Below are 16,199 nucleotides of genomic sequence, written 5' to 3'. Positions count from 1 at the left end.
CGTCGTCTGTTGGGTATCGAATGCTTAGTCTATGTTGACGGAGAGGTGTTTGGATGGTGATGGTGGTTGCTCATTGGAGATAGAGAGCTTACCTCACCAGCTGGAGCCTTCCACTAGCGGCTCGAGCTGCATCGGCAGAATCTCGGCATACGGTACGCGAAGAGCTCCCTGGCTGATCCAGGTTGGTTGAAGAAAATAAAGCGTGCCTCAAACTCTGAATGTCTACAACTTGAAAATGCATAGAGTGTGATAGATGTTGATTTACTCAGCTATTTCACCTCTGTTTTCTTTTTTTCTCTAAAGTTAATTCATATTAATGTAACATCGAGTCGATTGGGGAGCCTAAACTGCTTACGATTTGTCGCAGACTACCTCTCATGATTATTTTGTCAAGCTTTATTCCCTACCCTGCGTCGCTCAGGTGAATCTTGAAACAGTGATATACCTGATCAAAGGCAAAGATGCTGTACTTGTATATTTGAATATTATGTTTAGTTATTAAAACGAATACGCTTCTCTGTAGTTCTTTGCTACAGGACGTGGCTAGGTCGCAATACACCTTGAGCGTGCAATACTTACACATAAATTCGATGATATGCATGCAGCAAGCCACCATGTGGCTCTCGTCGCAACTTATACGTGAACATTAACTTGCACTGTTTCACTATACCGACAAACAGACATACCAACTGAGATGCAGGGAGATACGGTCCAGCTATCGCGCATATGCATATGTTCCTGCATATCAGATCACTCACCACCTGCATGGTTTTCGTGGATGGAAAGACCTTCAGCGTCTTCCCCAGTGACCGATTTTCTGGCCTCAAAGACGATTACATATTGGGGAATTTCGTAGCTCTCATTTTATATCTAATTTACTCAGAAACATGATTTTGGTACACTCCGACCCAGCCTTTAGCTTTGCGCACGTAGCACATCGTGCCTGTTGCTCGTCTGTCCTCAAGATCGACAAGGTGGTCGGGAAGAGCAGAGGGTGCGCCGATTTCAAAATGAAGGGCCAGAATACATCCGAGTGATGGCAAGGGCCACAAGCTCGGCTAAATGATCCCGTGTAATAGCTGGGAGACGGCTTGCTGTTGATGTCGAGTTACGTATAGGCCGCAAAAAATATGTATCTTGGTCATCCGACTTTGCATCAGAGGTCATATGTCCTGGTGAGAAGTAATTCACACAGAAACGCGGCCCTAGATTTACCAGCGTCTGTTCGAAGCATTTTATCTTGCAGTAATAAATTTCGAGCCGAAGTCGCATAAACTGTCTCAGTCCTTCTTTTCACCTTCGTCGTCAGTGGTCGCCTTCTTGGGCTCCCCCTCAGCGTCGAAACCGAGTGCATCCAACTCTCTAATAAGTTCGTTGATTTTGATGACCTTTGCGATTTGCTCGGGGAGCAGAGCCTCACCACCTTCCTTCTTGTTCTTGAGGTCCTTAGCCTGCTTCAACTTCTTCTTAAGATTTCGGGCCTTTTTCTCGCGCTCAACTTCGGGATCGACTTCCTCGGGCTTTGTCTCTTCTGTAGGGGCTGGAGCATCACCCTCCGCAGCCTTTGCTTTTTTTCGAGCCTCGCGACGCTTGGCGTTCTTGTTGCTTGCAGCCGAGCTTTGTTCGGAGCTCTCCTCCTTCAAGCCTGTGGCACCTGGAATGCCAATCTTCTTACCGCGCTCGCGAAAGGCTTCGGCAGTGCGGTTCTTGTAGACTTCGACATCCTCGGGAGGGCGGTAACCCGGACGAATTTTGATAGCTTTACGAGTACTGCCGTCTGCGCGGACAGACTGCGGGATCTCTCGGTCACCACTGTTCTCGTCGGTGACGATGCCCGCATTCGAAGGCTGTGAAGGCATCACGAAAAGAGATGGAAAGGAGGGAGAGCCAATTGAAGAGAGCACCCGAGTCCGACGCTGGACGTTGTCGCAGACGAACAGGGTTTGGAATCTGCTCGGCAGGTACCGAAGCAGTTTGAGAGCTGGAACTCCCGTTGGCATGGAGGGGGGCTGCGAGTGGCTGGAGGCGAGCAGCGCCACATGCATGTGGCTACATTTAGGTAAGGTAGGTATGATACAGAAATTATGTACAGATACAGCCTTTATTGAGTAACATTGCATGGTTTATGCAATGTAATTGTGTTTTATCACGTTGCCTCGATTGTGTGCCAACCCATGATCACATTTGCCCAAGCACGCCTGTGTCCTCTTGGGGAGATTTCCGCCAGGGCTTTGGGAACCGAGCTGTTAAGTAGTACTAACTAGGTAGCACAATGGTTACTTATTCCAAACTGGACACAAGCAACAAGGGAGTATCCCTGCTAAATGAGCTTATTTGAGCTGAGGCCTTTCATTGGCTCATGTTTCGGGATTGATGCCCTGCAGGGCGCCTTGTTTCAACCTTTCTCACGTAAAACGGTAAAAGGACGTACGTCCACGTTGCAGATGTGCCCTGGTGTAAGCAACATAAATTCTCTGAGCTCTCTTACCTGAACATGGCCTACGCAGCCTCACTTCATGATTTTGACGTCCTACGTAGCCATATGGAGTGGAAAAAAGCCACATGTTGTACACGGCTGTACCCCCCTGTGAATAGGATGATGTGCTGCCACAGCTTAAGATTAACACACCGTTGTTTGATGAGCGTTGGCTAAGGCTTCTTGCATAACGAGTATGGCTTTCACATTTTTGGCCCAGTTAAATCACTGCAATCAGTCACTGGCTGTTTCATGCATAGGTCGTGGCAGGTCGAGAACCTACGGAATTACGCCTGATAGCAGCCTCTCGCACGACTTTGCTTGTGACAGGACGGATACAAGTCAAGGCTCGCCTCGGTTAAAAGTGTAAAGCCAGGGCTGTTTGGTGAGTGCATTGGTCATATCAAGAATAAGGTTGCTTGAACCAGATTGTGTGCTTATTAGGCACACTGTTTTGTTAGGCATTTTTCATGCCACTTCGTGTTTGGAGTTTGATATTTGGGACTTTCCCGCAAATATTCCATTCAAGTTTGCGTATCACTACCGAAAACTTGACCTATGATCAACTAGTGTTCTGGTCCTCTGCGTATCATAAAATGTATGTATGTGATTGTTGTCAATGTGAAGCGGTCTAATTCACATACCACGTGCATGTGTGTCTCGTTGTCATGGACTCTTGATCTTATTTACACACTTGATCATCAATTAAGGACCTACTTAAAACCGACATCCGTACCTTGTTCCTAGTAAGGGATATTAGTAGTGCGCCATTGAGTACGGAAGTCCCTTACTCTTGGGCCAGCGCACCAAGAATAGGCAAGGCAAGGTAAGGTTAGTAGCCAGCATCCAACAGATACCTTGCTACAACAAGGATGAATCGGGAATTATTTTGCTTCAACAAGTACTACTCATGTATCTAACCGCCCCTTGCATATATGAACCCAACAATATCCCATCGATTTCCTGACAATCTGCCTTACACCATGTACCAATCACTGGCAAGTGCTACCGTCTGTGTCATTGTCTAAGTCGGTAACCTGCTTTTTTTGTCCTTCTTCTCTTCAGAGGCTTCAAGATCCAAACTTCACCCACAACATAAAAGGGAGCCTCTTAATCGTTTCATTCTTGTTCTGCTTTTAGACTATCTTATTTAATAGCCGTCAAGGCTCTCTCAGGAGTTAGTCAACTATCAATTTCAATCTTGAAGCATCCAACACACATACATACAGCCAACACTCGCCACCATCGCCAAGATGGCAGCTCCTGATCTATCACAGGAAGCCAAGTTACCAGAAAACGACCATGTTGCCACCAAAACCAGCCTACTAGACACTTCAGATGCCTTGACCCCAGATCCAGGCACCGAGGATATGTTCAGAACTGAGCAAAGCAAATTTGCTTTCAGTCCAGGGCAGCTTTCGAAGTTGCTCAACCCCAAGAGTCTCAACGCCTTTTATGCTCTTGGGGGAATTGACGGTATAGAGAAGGGACTGCATACAAATCGCAATGCTGGCCTCAGTACCGACGAGTCCACAGTGGATGGAGAGGTCGCATTCCACGAAGTTGCGCCAAAAGGGACACCAAAACATGGAACGGCCGGTGACGCAATACCAGAGAGTAATGCTGAAGCAGCAGTTCATATTCCTCCTCCTGAAAACCCCAATCCTAGTGGGATTTTCTGTGATCGGAAAAAAATCTTCAGAGACAATCGCCTTCCCGATAAGAAGACGAAATCTCTTCTGGAGATTGCTTGGACTACCTATAACGATAAAGTTCTCATTCTCTTGACCATTGCGGCGATTATATCATTAGCTCTAGGCCTTTACCAAACTTTTGGAGGTGAACATAAAAAAGGGGAGCCGAAAGTTGAATGGGTTGAAGGTGTCGCAATCATCGTTGCTATCGTGTAAGTCAATACCCCAGACACGCCTAGACTTGCAACACTAACAGGGACAGTATTGTTGTGCTTGTAGGTACAATCAACGATTGGCACATGCAGCGACAGTTCACTCGACTCACCAAGAAAACCAATGATCGTATGGTCAATGTTGTTCGTTCGGGGAAGTCCCAAGAAATATCCATCAACGACGTAATGGTTGGGGATGTCATGCATCTTGCTACGGGAGACATCGTGCCAGTAGATGGTATCTTCATTCAAGGCAGCGCCGTCAAGTGTGATGAGTCCTCAGCTACCGGAGAGTCGGATCTGCTCCGAAAGACACCAGCAGCAGATGTTTTCGATGCAATCCAGAAACTCGACACCAAGGAGGCGGAGAAGCTCGATCCTTTCATCATCTCGGGAAGCAAGGTCAATGAGGGCAATGGAACATTCCTTGTGACTGCTGTGGGCGTCAATTCCAGCTATGGCCGAATCTCAATGGCCCTCCGCACCGAACAGGAAGACACGCCTCTGCAGAAGAAGCTTAATATCTTGGCAGATTGGATTGCCAAAGGAGGTGCTGGCGCCGCGCTATTGTTATTCATCGTGCTCTTCATCAAGTTCTGTGCTCAGCTTCCAAACAACCGCGGATCTCCCTCTGAGAAGGGTCAAGAATTCATGAAGATTTTCATCGTCTCAGTCACCGTTGTTGTAGTGGCTGTCCCCGAAGGATTGCCCTTGGCAGTCACACTGGCATTGAGCTTTGCGACTGTCAAGATGCTTCGCGACAACAATCTCGTTCGAATTCTCAAGGCCTGCGAGACGATGGGGAATGCCACGACTGTTTGCTCTGACAAAACTGGGACACTTACTCAGAACAAAATGACGGTAGTTGCCGCCACACTTGGTAAAACAATAAGTTTCGGTGGTACTGATCCGCCAATGGACAAGTCTTTGAAGATCGACCGGAAGGCTCTCACTGTACCCAATGTCTCAGAGGCCGACTTCGTAAATGGACTAAGCCAGCAAATCAAGAGTCTACTCATCCAGTCGAATGTGCTCAACTCAACAGCATTCGAAGGTGACCAGGATGGTCAGAAGACATTCATCGGTTCTAAGACTGAAGTTGCTTTACTTACCTATTGCCGAGATCATCTAGGAGCTGGGCCAATCCAAGAGATGCGATCGTCTGCCAATATTGTGCAGACAGTGCCTTTTGATAGCAAGAACAAGTACAGTGCTGTAATTGTTAAGCTGCCCAATGGAAAGTATCGCGCATACGTAAAGGGTGCTTCTGAGATACTGCTGGAAAAGTGTACCAAGTGTCTCGAAAATGTGTCGCAGGGGGAACCGACGTCGGTTCCCCTAACTGAAGCTGATCGAGACATAATCGGGATGATTATCAGCTCCTATGCAGGGCAGACTCTCCGAACCATCGGTTCATCATATTGCGACTTCGAATCTTGGCCACCTGAGGGAGCTGTCTCCCCAGATAACCCGCAACACGCAGACTTCAATGCTGTGCACCAAGACATGACGCTGATTGGAATCTACGGTATCAAAGACCCGCTACGACCGACTGTAATCAGTGCTCTTGAGGACTGTCGCCGAGCTGGCGTCTTTGTAAGAATGGTCACTGGTGACAATATCCAAACAGCATCTGCTATTGCCTCTGAATGTGGTATTTTCCGTCCTGATGAAGGTGGCATCGCGATGGAAGGCCCCGACTTTCGAAGACTTCCACCTGAAGAGCTCAAGCAAAAGGTGAGACACCTTCAGGTTCTGGCCCGCTCAAGCCCCGAGGATAAACGGATCCTGGTTCGTACTCTCAAAGATCTCGGGGAAACGGTGGCAGTGACCGGTGACGGAACGAACGACGCACCAGCTTTGAAGATGGCAGATATCGGATTCTCCATGGGCATTGCTGGAACAGAAGTGGCTAAGGAGGCATCGTCGATTATTCTTCTTGATGATAAGTAAGTGAGCTGTTCATATACCACAGCAGGACACTACTGATGACTTGCAGCTTTGCTTCTATTGTCAAGGGCTTGATGTGGGGTCGTGCTGTTAATGATTCTGTCAAAAAGTTCCTTCAGGTAAGCTTGAATATACGGCAACGATGAAGCTCAGCTGATCGGATGATGGTAGTTCCAACTGACTGTCAACATTACAGCCGTGGTATTGACATTCGTCTCAGCTGTTGCAAGCGGAAAGCAGGAATCTGTTCTCAACGCTGTCCAACTTCTTTGGGTCAACTTGATCATGGACACCTTTGCAGCCCTTGCATTGGCCACGGACCCCCCTACGCGGAGTGTCCTTGACCGCAAACCAGATCGAAAGTCGGCGCCGCTCATCACATTGAGAATGGCAAAGATGATCATAGGACAAGCTATTTGCCAACTTGTAATCACTTTTGTGTTGAATTTTGGTGGCAAGAACCTTTTAGGCTGGTACGGAAACTCCGAACATGATACCAAGCAGCTAAAGACACTCGTCTTCAACACATTTGTCTGGCTACAAATTTTCAACGAAATCAAGTATGCTCCGAAGCCTTTTGATAAGTGATTACTTCGCTAATCGAGATTCTAGCAACCGTCGGCTGGATAACAAGCTCAACATCTTTGAAGGTCTCCATCGCAACATGTTCTTCATCATTATCAACCTCATCATGATTGGAGGTCAAGTCCTCATCATTTTCGTAGGTAGTGATGCCTTTGAGATTGTTCGCTTGAACGGTAAAGAATGGGGACTATCAATCGGTCTGGGAGCCATCTCTGTCCCGTGGGGTGCACTAATCAGACTCTGTCCCGATGAGTGGATTGCTGCGTGTCTCCCGGGCTTCCTCCATAGAAGATGGATCTCACCTCCTACTGGAGATTTGATGGCTGACAAGTCGCTGGAGTCTGACGATGAATTTGTACGGCCACCACTTCGCGTCATGAGCTCAATCAGGGGCCCGCGAGTCCAGCAACACATTGGATTCAGGGAGAGAGTACGTAGGTACAAAGAGGCGAAGGATAAGGTAGAAGAGGAGGCGCAAGAGAAGCCCGAGGCATCCAGAGCAGTGATGGATCATGTTTAGGAACAGCGGTGATTTTTGTTGATTGCGTTCCAGTATGTCAGTGATGGTTCTTTCTAGAATAATTACTCCTGCGAGATGGTCCTAATACATAGTAGTTGATATCATACTTCCAAACCCGTTTGAGCATTGGGCCAAGTTGACTGAAGATAGTGTCGTGGCGGCTGTATTCATAGGGGATTCATTCATGAAAGCATTAAATGTTAGCGACAAATGAGCCTCCTTGACAACTATTTGCATCCATGAAGTGAAAGATCGTTGTTGAAAGTGAGTTCCGTACTGATTAAATACTGATTAAACTGGGGCTCGGGATATATGGCCCAGCCGACCAATCACAGGCGAGGTAAAGCTGTGCCCGGAACTTCGCGAATTTCCTGGCCTGACAATCTCTAGAACCTCTCCATCCTTCAACCGAAGCCTCACAATCGACTGTCGCAGACGTCCATCACCGACTCTTAGCCGTGTTACAGACGCTCAATCGCGCTCATCTATCAAAATGGTAAGATAAAGGCTACCTCGAGACTCCCTTCGCCGACCGCAATGGCTAATCGCGCATCTTCACAGGCCCTCGCCAACACCCTCTACAGGCAAGTAACGCCAACGCCGACGACACGACAACACATCGACCACCGAGACTAATGCGGATTTCCTACAGGAGCCTCTTCTCCACCAACTACCTGATGCTCGCTACCGTTTTCACTGCTGGTTTCGCTTGGGAGATGTAAGGACTGCCCGCATACGACTTCGGACCAACGGGGGTAGGACGCTGATTATGATACAGTGGCTTCAACAACGTCATGGACAAGGTCTGGGACAACAACAACCGAGGCGTACGTGCGATGACACCAGAAATTGGAGAGAGACAGATGCTAACGGACTTGCAGCGACAATGGAAGGATATCCGACATAAGTTCCTCGAGGGCGGCGATGAGGATGAGGAATAAAGAGGCCGACAAGGACATGAAACCTGATCATCAATCAACGGGCCGAGCGAAGCGAGGAATCGATTCTGTGCCACTAGCCGTGTACAAATTAGAAGAGAATTAGAGGCTTGATCACACACACGACGTCTCCTTATGTTCATGCATTATTTCCAGTTGTCGATTGCTTGAACCGGCAACAGCCATCATCACTGCTAGCTATTCGTATGTGCATATAGCATTTATGAACATGAGGTGAAGATACCTAAATACCATGTACATGCATGCTCAGACTTTTGCTGTTAAGAGTGGTAACAGCAATTCGTTTTTGCTTGTGAATGTGACTGTACCTAATAATAAAGAGCTGTTTCGGCAACTCATACGTGCGCGGTGTAGTGGATTGGATTGGATTGGCAGGTATTGCCCCTCGGTGACTGCACCAGAACCTCACTGTGATTCAGCCCCAGGATGCAATGCAATAGGTAGTAAAACGCAGACGTATTCGTGCCCAACATTTGAACTGTCATCAACTTGACGACTTAAAAGTTACACAATCTGACAATAGCAACAACCATATTCCCGGCCACTTTTGGATTTTGTGTCTTTTTACTGGGCTACCGTAGGTAAATCAGCTACGTTTCTACTTCAACACTGTTCAAATCGCTGACGTCTTTATCCGCAGTGCACTGTTCCACCAAACCTTTCTCCAATATTTGCGGAACCCCCACTTCGGTATTGCCTATCAATAATCGACCTGACGACATCGCCGACACCGCAATCAACGTTGTTCTTTTCTCTCTTTCCCATCTCCTCTTTTTATTTCACACAACAAATGCTACGATGAGGTTGGTTTGACCATGTCCCAATCTATGTCGACCCAGGAGCAGCAGCTCTGCCAGTTCTTGGCCGACCTGCCCGCCCGCTTCAACTACCGCTTCACCGAAGATGCTTCACGCGAGCTGCTTACCAGCCTCTTCTGGTCTCTTGCAGGAGGAAACAGTGAATACATGCGATTGCTCTTTCCGGATGGTAAAATTGGAGAGACCCTCAAGCTGAGCGACTCTCAAGGCGCAGTCGAGGGAGCAGAGTATACTGAGGCAGCGCGGGGGAAGCGATGTGGGCACATCTTCAAACCGGGTGAAGCATCGTACATGTGCCGCACCTGTGGTACCGACGAGACTTGCTGCCTCTGCGCCCGGTGCTTCGACTCGACCGACCATACAGGACACATGGTTCGAATCCACATATCAGTAGGAAATAGTGGTTGCTGTGACTGTGGAGATGACGAAGCATGGCGAACGCCTCTATTCTGCACCATTCATTCTCACATCCAGGGAGGTACAGATAAGGGAAAGGGAAAAGAGGCAGCCGGTCTGCCTGAGGATCTTGTCACGAATCTACAGATGACCATCGGTCGTGTTTTCGACTACATCTGCGACGTCATCTCATGCTCCCCAGAACAACTCCGACAGGCCAAGACACAAGAGTCAATCCTTGAAGATGAACAGTCATCACGCCTCTCCTCGAAATACTACGGTCCCGATACCGAGCCATGTACAGAATTCGCCCTGATTCTTTGGAACGACGAGAAACACACCGTTCAAGAAGTTCAAGACCAAGTCGCCCGCGCTTGTCGAAAAAGTCGTAAGCTGGCCGCAGAGAATGCCTGGGAGACTGATGCTATCGGACGAAGTATCCTGACGTATATGCCCGACGTGAAGCGACTCTTGGAGATGGCGGTTATAATGGAGGCCATCAGAGTTACGGTCACGATTCGGTCTGCAAGAGACACGTTCCGCGAGCAAATGTGCGGCACCCTCGTTGAGTGGTTGAGTGATATATCTGGTTGCTCTGTCGGTCAAGACAACAGCATTCTTCGGCGCACAGTCTGTGAGCAGGTAATGAACCCCTGGCGCCAAGGGAGCCAAGCGACTCATACGATGGGTCTGATTGATGACGAAGAGGAGGACGATCAGATTGTCGACAGCAGACGTCGCTTTGATGGCATGAATGCTAGGTTCATTCTGGCCTTACAAGCTGCAGCCAACACCGGTACCGGCGTTCAAATAGAAATTGAAGACGACTCCGATGATGACGTTGGGGAGGACGAAGAAGAGGCCGATGCAGACATGGACGACCAAGGCCAACATTCTCCTTCCAGCTCAGTGGCTGGAGGAGATGAGGACGAGGACGACGACGTTATGATGGTCGATGCCCGCGGAGACGTTGGAGACCTTGGAATGAATTGGAGAGACAACGACCAGGCTTTGGAAGAAGACGAAGCAACAATGGCAGGCTATCCACCGCCTCCACCGCCTCCTCCTGCTCAAGCTCAGTCTCAGGGCCAGGCACAATCCGAGGCTCCAGCTAGAGCCAGAGACAGAGAAGCAACACCCTCCGATTCAGATACAGCGGAGCCCCTAATCGCTCCTTCAATCTACGCAAAGGCGAACGCAGAGATTCCCAAGACTCCTGGTAAGACCGAGAAGTTAATTCCCAGACCTGGGCGTTATTGGATTGAGACACCTGCCGTCTATACTCAGCGCGAGAACGTGCCTCCAGCTGAGGATGTCTTCCGCCGTGTTCGGCTTGACTGGCTATTGCTGTTCGATTTGCGGATGTGGAAGAAGGTGAGAAACGACCTTCGAGCTTTGTACATCTCTACGGTTGTGACTATTCCCGAATTCAAGAGGGTACTGGCCCTCAGATTCGCCAGTCTTTACACCATCCTGGCTCAGCTTTACCTGGTTGGAGATCGAGAGCCAGATCACTCCATCATCAATCTTTCCCTTCAGATGCTCACCACCCCATCAATCACTGCAGAAGTTGTAGAACGCGGAAACTTTATGACCAGCTTGTTGGCAATCCTATACACCTTCTTAACAACCCGTCAAGTTGGACATCCTTGGGATGTATCCCCTGATGCAGTCTTAGGCTTCGAAAGCGGATCGGTTACTAACAGACGCATGTATCACTTTTACCAAGACCTGAAGTATCTTTTCGGTGCTCCTCATGTCCAGGAACGCGTCAGATGTGAGCCCCGCTACCTCATGCAGTTCCTTGACCTTGTCAAGCTTCATCAATGTATTGGGCCGAATGTAAGAGCTGTGGTCGAGCACGTGGAATACGAGGCCGACTCCTGGATTACGGCATCCCTTGTGACCAGGCAGATCAACCTGCAAGCTCGAAACCTTGCTGAGGCGTTCCGCAACTGCCCCCCAGACGAGTTCCACTACCTCCAGCAAGCAATTCGTTTCACCACCAAGACGGTCATCTTGAACTCTATCGGCGCTGAACGTCATCGATTTAAGCAAGGTGAAATCAAAGATGAGGTGCAGTTTAAGACATTGAGTGATTTCGAGTTCGATGGCGAGTCTTCATCGTATGATGTCGTCAAGTTCGTTGTTGAGAAGGACGCGATCAGTTTCCACCATGCCCTGCACTACACGCTGTCCTGGCTGATTGAGTGTGGCCGATCTCTTCCTGTGTCTACAGTGCGGAACCTTCTGAGCTTTACTCAACAGGAGCTCAAATCTAAACCAAGACTGATGGGAAGGCCTCAAGTACCGCGAAAGAATTACACTGCAGAGGATTATCTCATCGCATCTTTCGACTTCCCTCTCCGTGTTTGCGCTTGGCTTGCCCAGATCAAAGCCAACATGTGGGTTCGCAATGGAATCAGTCTGCGACACCAAGCCAGCACTTATCGGGGTGTCGGTCAGCGAGATGTATCTCATCATCGGGATATCTTCCTACTTCAGACCGCTTTGGTGGTTTGTAACCCCAGCCGAGTACTAGCTTCGATTATCGACCGCTTTGGAATGGAAAGTTGGGTCAAGGGCTTATTCGAGCTCAAATCTGAAGCTCAGGATGATGCTCAGCACCTTGATGTTGTTGAAGACATGATTCATCTTCTCATCGTCTTGCTCAGCGACCGGACCTCTTTGATATCTTCAGAGGATGAGACCAAATCCAGGCTATTGGCCATGCGCCGCGACATTACTCATGTATTATGTTTCAAGCCGCTATCGTTCAACGAGATCTGTAACAAATTGCCAGAGAAGTATCAAGAGCAAGAAGACTTCCACCTAGTGCTTGATGAAATGGCCACTTTCAAACCACCAGAGGGTGTCTCCGATGTTGGTACTTTCGAGCTTCGACCCGAGTACATTGAGGAGATTGACCCTTATATCGCGCACTACAATAAAAACCAGCGTGAGGAGTCGGAGCTGGCTTACCGAAAGAAGATGGCGAAGCGAACAGGAAAGACCGCTGAAGAAATCGTGTACGAGCCCAAGGCCCGGCCAGTCCCTTCAGGTATGTTTGAGGACTTGGGCGCTTTCACGAGTACCGGCATGTTTTCTCAGGTCATCTACTACTCACTCCTCTACCCCCTGGTGGCCGGCAAATTTACTCCCTCCGTTCCTTTTACTCGACTGGAAACATTTCTCCAGGTTGTCTTGCATCTCATGCTCATCGCTATTCTCGAGGACAAGTCGAGTGACGATGACATGAGCGAAGAATCGCCGAAGTCTTTTGTCTACATTGCCCTCACAAAGTTTGGCCGCAGTAACTTTATGCCTGAAGCCCACAGTTCAAGGACGATCGTGTCTCTGCTGAATATGATGTCAACCAAGGACGAGTTCAAGGCAGTCCATCCCAAAATCGCGCTCGTTCTGAAGCGTCTGCGCCAGAAACGTCCTCGCACCTTTGAGACAGCGTATGTGAACCTGGGTGCTTCCGTGGACCGTATAAGCACCGCCTCACCAGCAAACACATCTGCTGAGGAAGAGCGCGAGAGAAGAAAGAAGGCAGCGCTGAGTCGCCAAGCCAAGGTCATGGCACAATTCCAACAACAGCAGAAGAGCTTCATGGAAAATCAGGCTTCTTTTGACTGGGGCAGTGATATAGAAGAAGATGAGGACGAAGAAGGCGATGATGAGCAAACGGAGGACCGAAAACACAACTGGAAGTACCCTGTTGGAACTTGCATCCTGTGTCAGGAGGAGCCGGACGATCGTCATCTCTACGGAACATTCGCTCACTTCAACGAAAGCCGCATCCTCCGACAGACAGATTTCCAAGACCCCGATTTCGTTCGCGAGGCATCACAAACGCCATGTAGTCTTGATCGATCGGCTGAGGATGTTCGACCATTCGGTATTGCTCATGAAAACCGCAAGATGGTAGAAAAAATCAACGCTCAGGGCGAAACTTTTCTCGCAGAGAGACAGACGATTGGGAAGGGCTTTCCTTCCAATGTCTGTCGATCGGGCCCCGTGGCAAGTGGTTGCGGGCATATGATGCATTATCGATGCTTTGAAGTTTACTATGAAGCGACGGTTCGCCGCCATACGCATCAGATTGCCAGGCATCACCCCGAAGATACTAAACGCAATGAGTTTGTCTGCCCCCTATGTAAGGCCCTAGGCAATGCATTCGTTCCCATTATCTGGAAGGGCATAGACGAGTCATACCCAGGCTACCTACAGTCTCAAGGTACATTCGATGACTTTGTTGAGAAGCAAATGGGATCTGCTTACTGGATTGGTGGAAGTAAAGCACGGGAGGATGAGCCTACTGTCCCTGACATGTTTACTCCAAGTCTTCCGGGAAGCCTCGTTGAGTCTTTGCTCCCAGCCCAAGCTTCGAGCGACACCTCATGGGGAAGAGATGATGCCGAGTCTCACTCGTCAACTGTCGGCACACCCGCAAGTTACGCATTTTCTGACTCAGTTACCCCTGAGCCGGTGCAACCTCAACCCGCTACCAACAACAACACAGATGGTAACCAGTTGATGAATGAACTATTAGCAGCCTACCGCCGACTGAGGAATACACTTCGTGTTAACGGCCTTCGTACTAGCCACCTCATTGACGCTAAGGGCGACAACGTTGGTGAATTATGCGCCAGCGACACGCTGGTGAAGTCTGTGGGCTTCACCATCTCTTCAATCGAAGTCCAGCAGCGAGGCATTGAAGCCCAGCCAGGAATGACACTTCTAGAGAAGATCCCTGAACACATTCTGACGCACCTCAGAATCCTATCGGAGACTGTATCTTCGTACATCGCTGTTGGGGCGCAATCCGGTGGTGCCGAGAACAAGATTGAAGCCGAATTCAAGAAGGACAGCGAACGGCAACACTGTCAGCTGTTTATGTCGAGATACTTTGGTACTGGAACTCCTTATGCTCGCCGACCTCTGGATGTGTACCCCCCACTACTGAGCATGGACTCGTTCCTATTCTTAGTGGAATGCTCCTACGGTTTGGTGCCGCTCCAGAAAGCTGAAATCTCCCACATTCTTCGGCTTTGTTATCTGGCAGAGCTTGTTAAGCTGGTGTATCACATGGGTCGCAATATTCCTGTCGCCAGCTGGGTTGGCAATCTCACCAACCGCCAGACGCAAGACCCGGCCATCAACAATTTCGCAGACTTTGCTCTAGGCGTTACGAAAACTGGCGTCGATTTTCATGCGGCCCAGTTCCCCGAAGGCGTTGAATTTGGCGAGAACCGTGGCTTCCAGCAACCAGGAGTGGACACTCTAGAGAGCTGGTACACCTTTACCAAGAAATATGCTCTCGCCTTCCTACGGAAATGTGTCATTTTCCTCTATGTCAAGTACGGCGTAGACTTCAACAGTCATGTCTCGCCTTCACCAGATGCTGATGAGCTGGAGCGCCTCACTGAAGCTCTTCGGGTACCAACATTTGACGAGATGTGTGCTGCCATCACAGACAATGCGTCGGCTTGTGGCTGGCCTCAGACAACTTCTGCACTGGTATCTGGCTGGGTAAAGCATCAAGTTATGTGGCCTGGAGACTACAGCGAGATTCCTCTCTCGGCAATGATGAGCCACCCAGGGATCTTTGAGCTTATTGGACTACCGAAGAATTACGATGCGCTCATAGAGGAAGCTACCAGACGAAAATGCCCTACCACTGGAAAAGAGCTCACAGATCCTGTCATATGCCTTTTCTGCGGAGAACTATCTTGCAGCCAAGGCACATGTTGCCAGAAGATGGACAATTCCGCCGAACGAACAGAACACACCAAGATTGGTGGTGCACAGCAGCATATGCGCAAGTAAGTGATGGTCAGATATTATTTTTGTGGTTCGAATACTTACAAGGTCTAGGTGTCAACGGAATATTGGTGTGTTCCTCAATGTGCGCAAGTGCTCGGTGGTATACCTTTTCCGACTCTCGGGATCCTTCACGCCAGCGCCATATATCGACAAGTACGGAGAGACGGATCCACAGCTGCGTCATGGGCGACAGCTCTTCCTGAACCAGAAACGATATGACTCTATGATACGAAATACGGTGCTCAACCACGGGGTACCGAGCTTGATCAGCCGCAAGTTGGAGGCGGAGATTAACAATGGGGGATGGGATACTTTGTAGTAAACTAACGGAGTAATTGGTATAAAGCAAGTCGATGCTTTACATTGGGACTAGGACTAGCGAGTATGTAGAGGGTTGCAGGTCATGATGAGATGGATGGTGTAAGACAATTGGTTCTGGGCTTCTATATACTAAGTGAGTAGTGATAGCATGCAATGATGATAGATGCCTGATCGTACTTGTAACTTTCATGAGTTTTTAGTGACATTTCACTACAGTATTTTATGTTCATACCTCGTTTCGATGTGTCGTAAACTCCAGAGCGTATCCATTAGATCACTATCATGATGTTCCTTATGTTGTCGAATATAGCTTGACAGTGTGGAAAATACAGTGTATGGTGAGAGTCAGACTGTACAGAGGCTGAGCTTTGACCAATCATATCACGCGCTCGCTCATGCAGTCGCGTCTAAACCGTGGCTCAACTACAGTCAAGCC

At 48.9% G+C, this 16,199-nt stretch overlaps 4 protein-coding genes across 4 annotated transcripts; 3 read left to right on the top strand and 1 right to left on the bottom strand.

Moving 5' to 3' along the window:
* Nucleotides 1-802: 802 nt before the first annotated feature.
* Nucleotides 803-2,223, bottom strand: BKA55DRAFT_551221 (uncharacterized protein). Its single transcript, XM_046191345.1, has one exon. It carries the CDS (start codon nt 2,118-2,120, stop codon nt 1,281-1,283), a length of 840 nt encoding a protein of 279 aa, XP_046057070.1. The 5' UTR covers nt 2,121-2,223; the 3' UTR covers nt 803-1,280.
* Nucleotides 2,224-3,729: 1,506 nt separating this feature from the next.
* BKA55DRAFT_532904 (uncharacterized protein) lies at nt 3,730-7,437 on the top strand (the record flags this gene model as incomplete). The annotated part of the gene is made up of 5 exons (XM_046189400.1): nt 3,730-4,382; nt 4,427-6,331; nt 6,382-6,451; nt 6,504-6,892; nt 6,945-7,437. 5 exons carry the CDS (start codon nt 3,730-3,732, stop codon nt 7,435-7,437), a joined length of 3,510 nt encoding a protein of 1,169 aa, XP_046057069.1.
* Nucleotides 7,438-7,754: 317 nt separating this feature from the next.
* Nucleotides 7,755-8,721, top strand: BKA55DRAFT_551212 (cytochrome b-c1 complex subunit 9). Its single transcript, XM_046191344.1, has 5 exons — nt 7,755-7,933; nt 7,999-8,021; nt 8,090-8,155; nt 8,216-8,264; nt 8,319-8,721. The coding sequence occupies exons 1-5, from the start codon at nt 7,931-7,933 to the stop codon at nt 8,376-8,378; spliced, it is 201 nt and encodes a 66-aa protein (XP_046057068.1). The 5' UTR covers nt 7,755-7,930; the 3' UTR covers nt 8,379-8,721.
* A 166-nt stretch (nt 8,722-8,887) lies between these two features.
* Nucleotides 8,888-15,967, top strand: BKA55DRAFT_602735 (uncharacterized protein). Its single transcript, XM_046196562.1, has 3 exons — nt 8,888-8,977; nt 9,037-15,441; nt 15,494-15,967. Exons 2-3 carry the CDS (start codon nt 9,212-9,214, stop codon nt 15,759-15,761), a joined length of 6,498 nt encoding a protein of 2,165 aa, XP_046057067.1. The 5' UTR covers nt 8,888-8,977; nt 9,037-9,211; the 3' UTR covers nt 15,762-15,967.
* Nucleotides 15,968-16,199: the final 232 nt, after the last annotated feature.

The sequence above is a fragment of the Fusarium redolens genome, assembly GCF_020744475.1.
Source record: "Fusarium redolens strain MPI-CAGE-AT-0023 chromosome Unknown BKA55scaffold_1, whole genome shotgun sequence".
NCBI lineage: Eukaryota > Fungi > Ascomycota > Sordariomycetes > Hypocreales > Nectriaceae > Fusarium > Fusarium redolens.
This window is presented reverse-complemented; position numbering and strand designations above follow the sequence as displayed.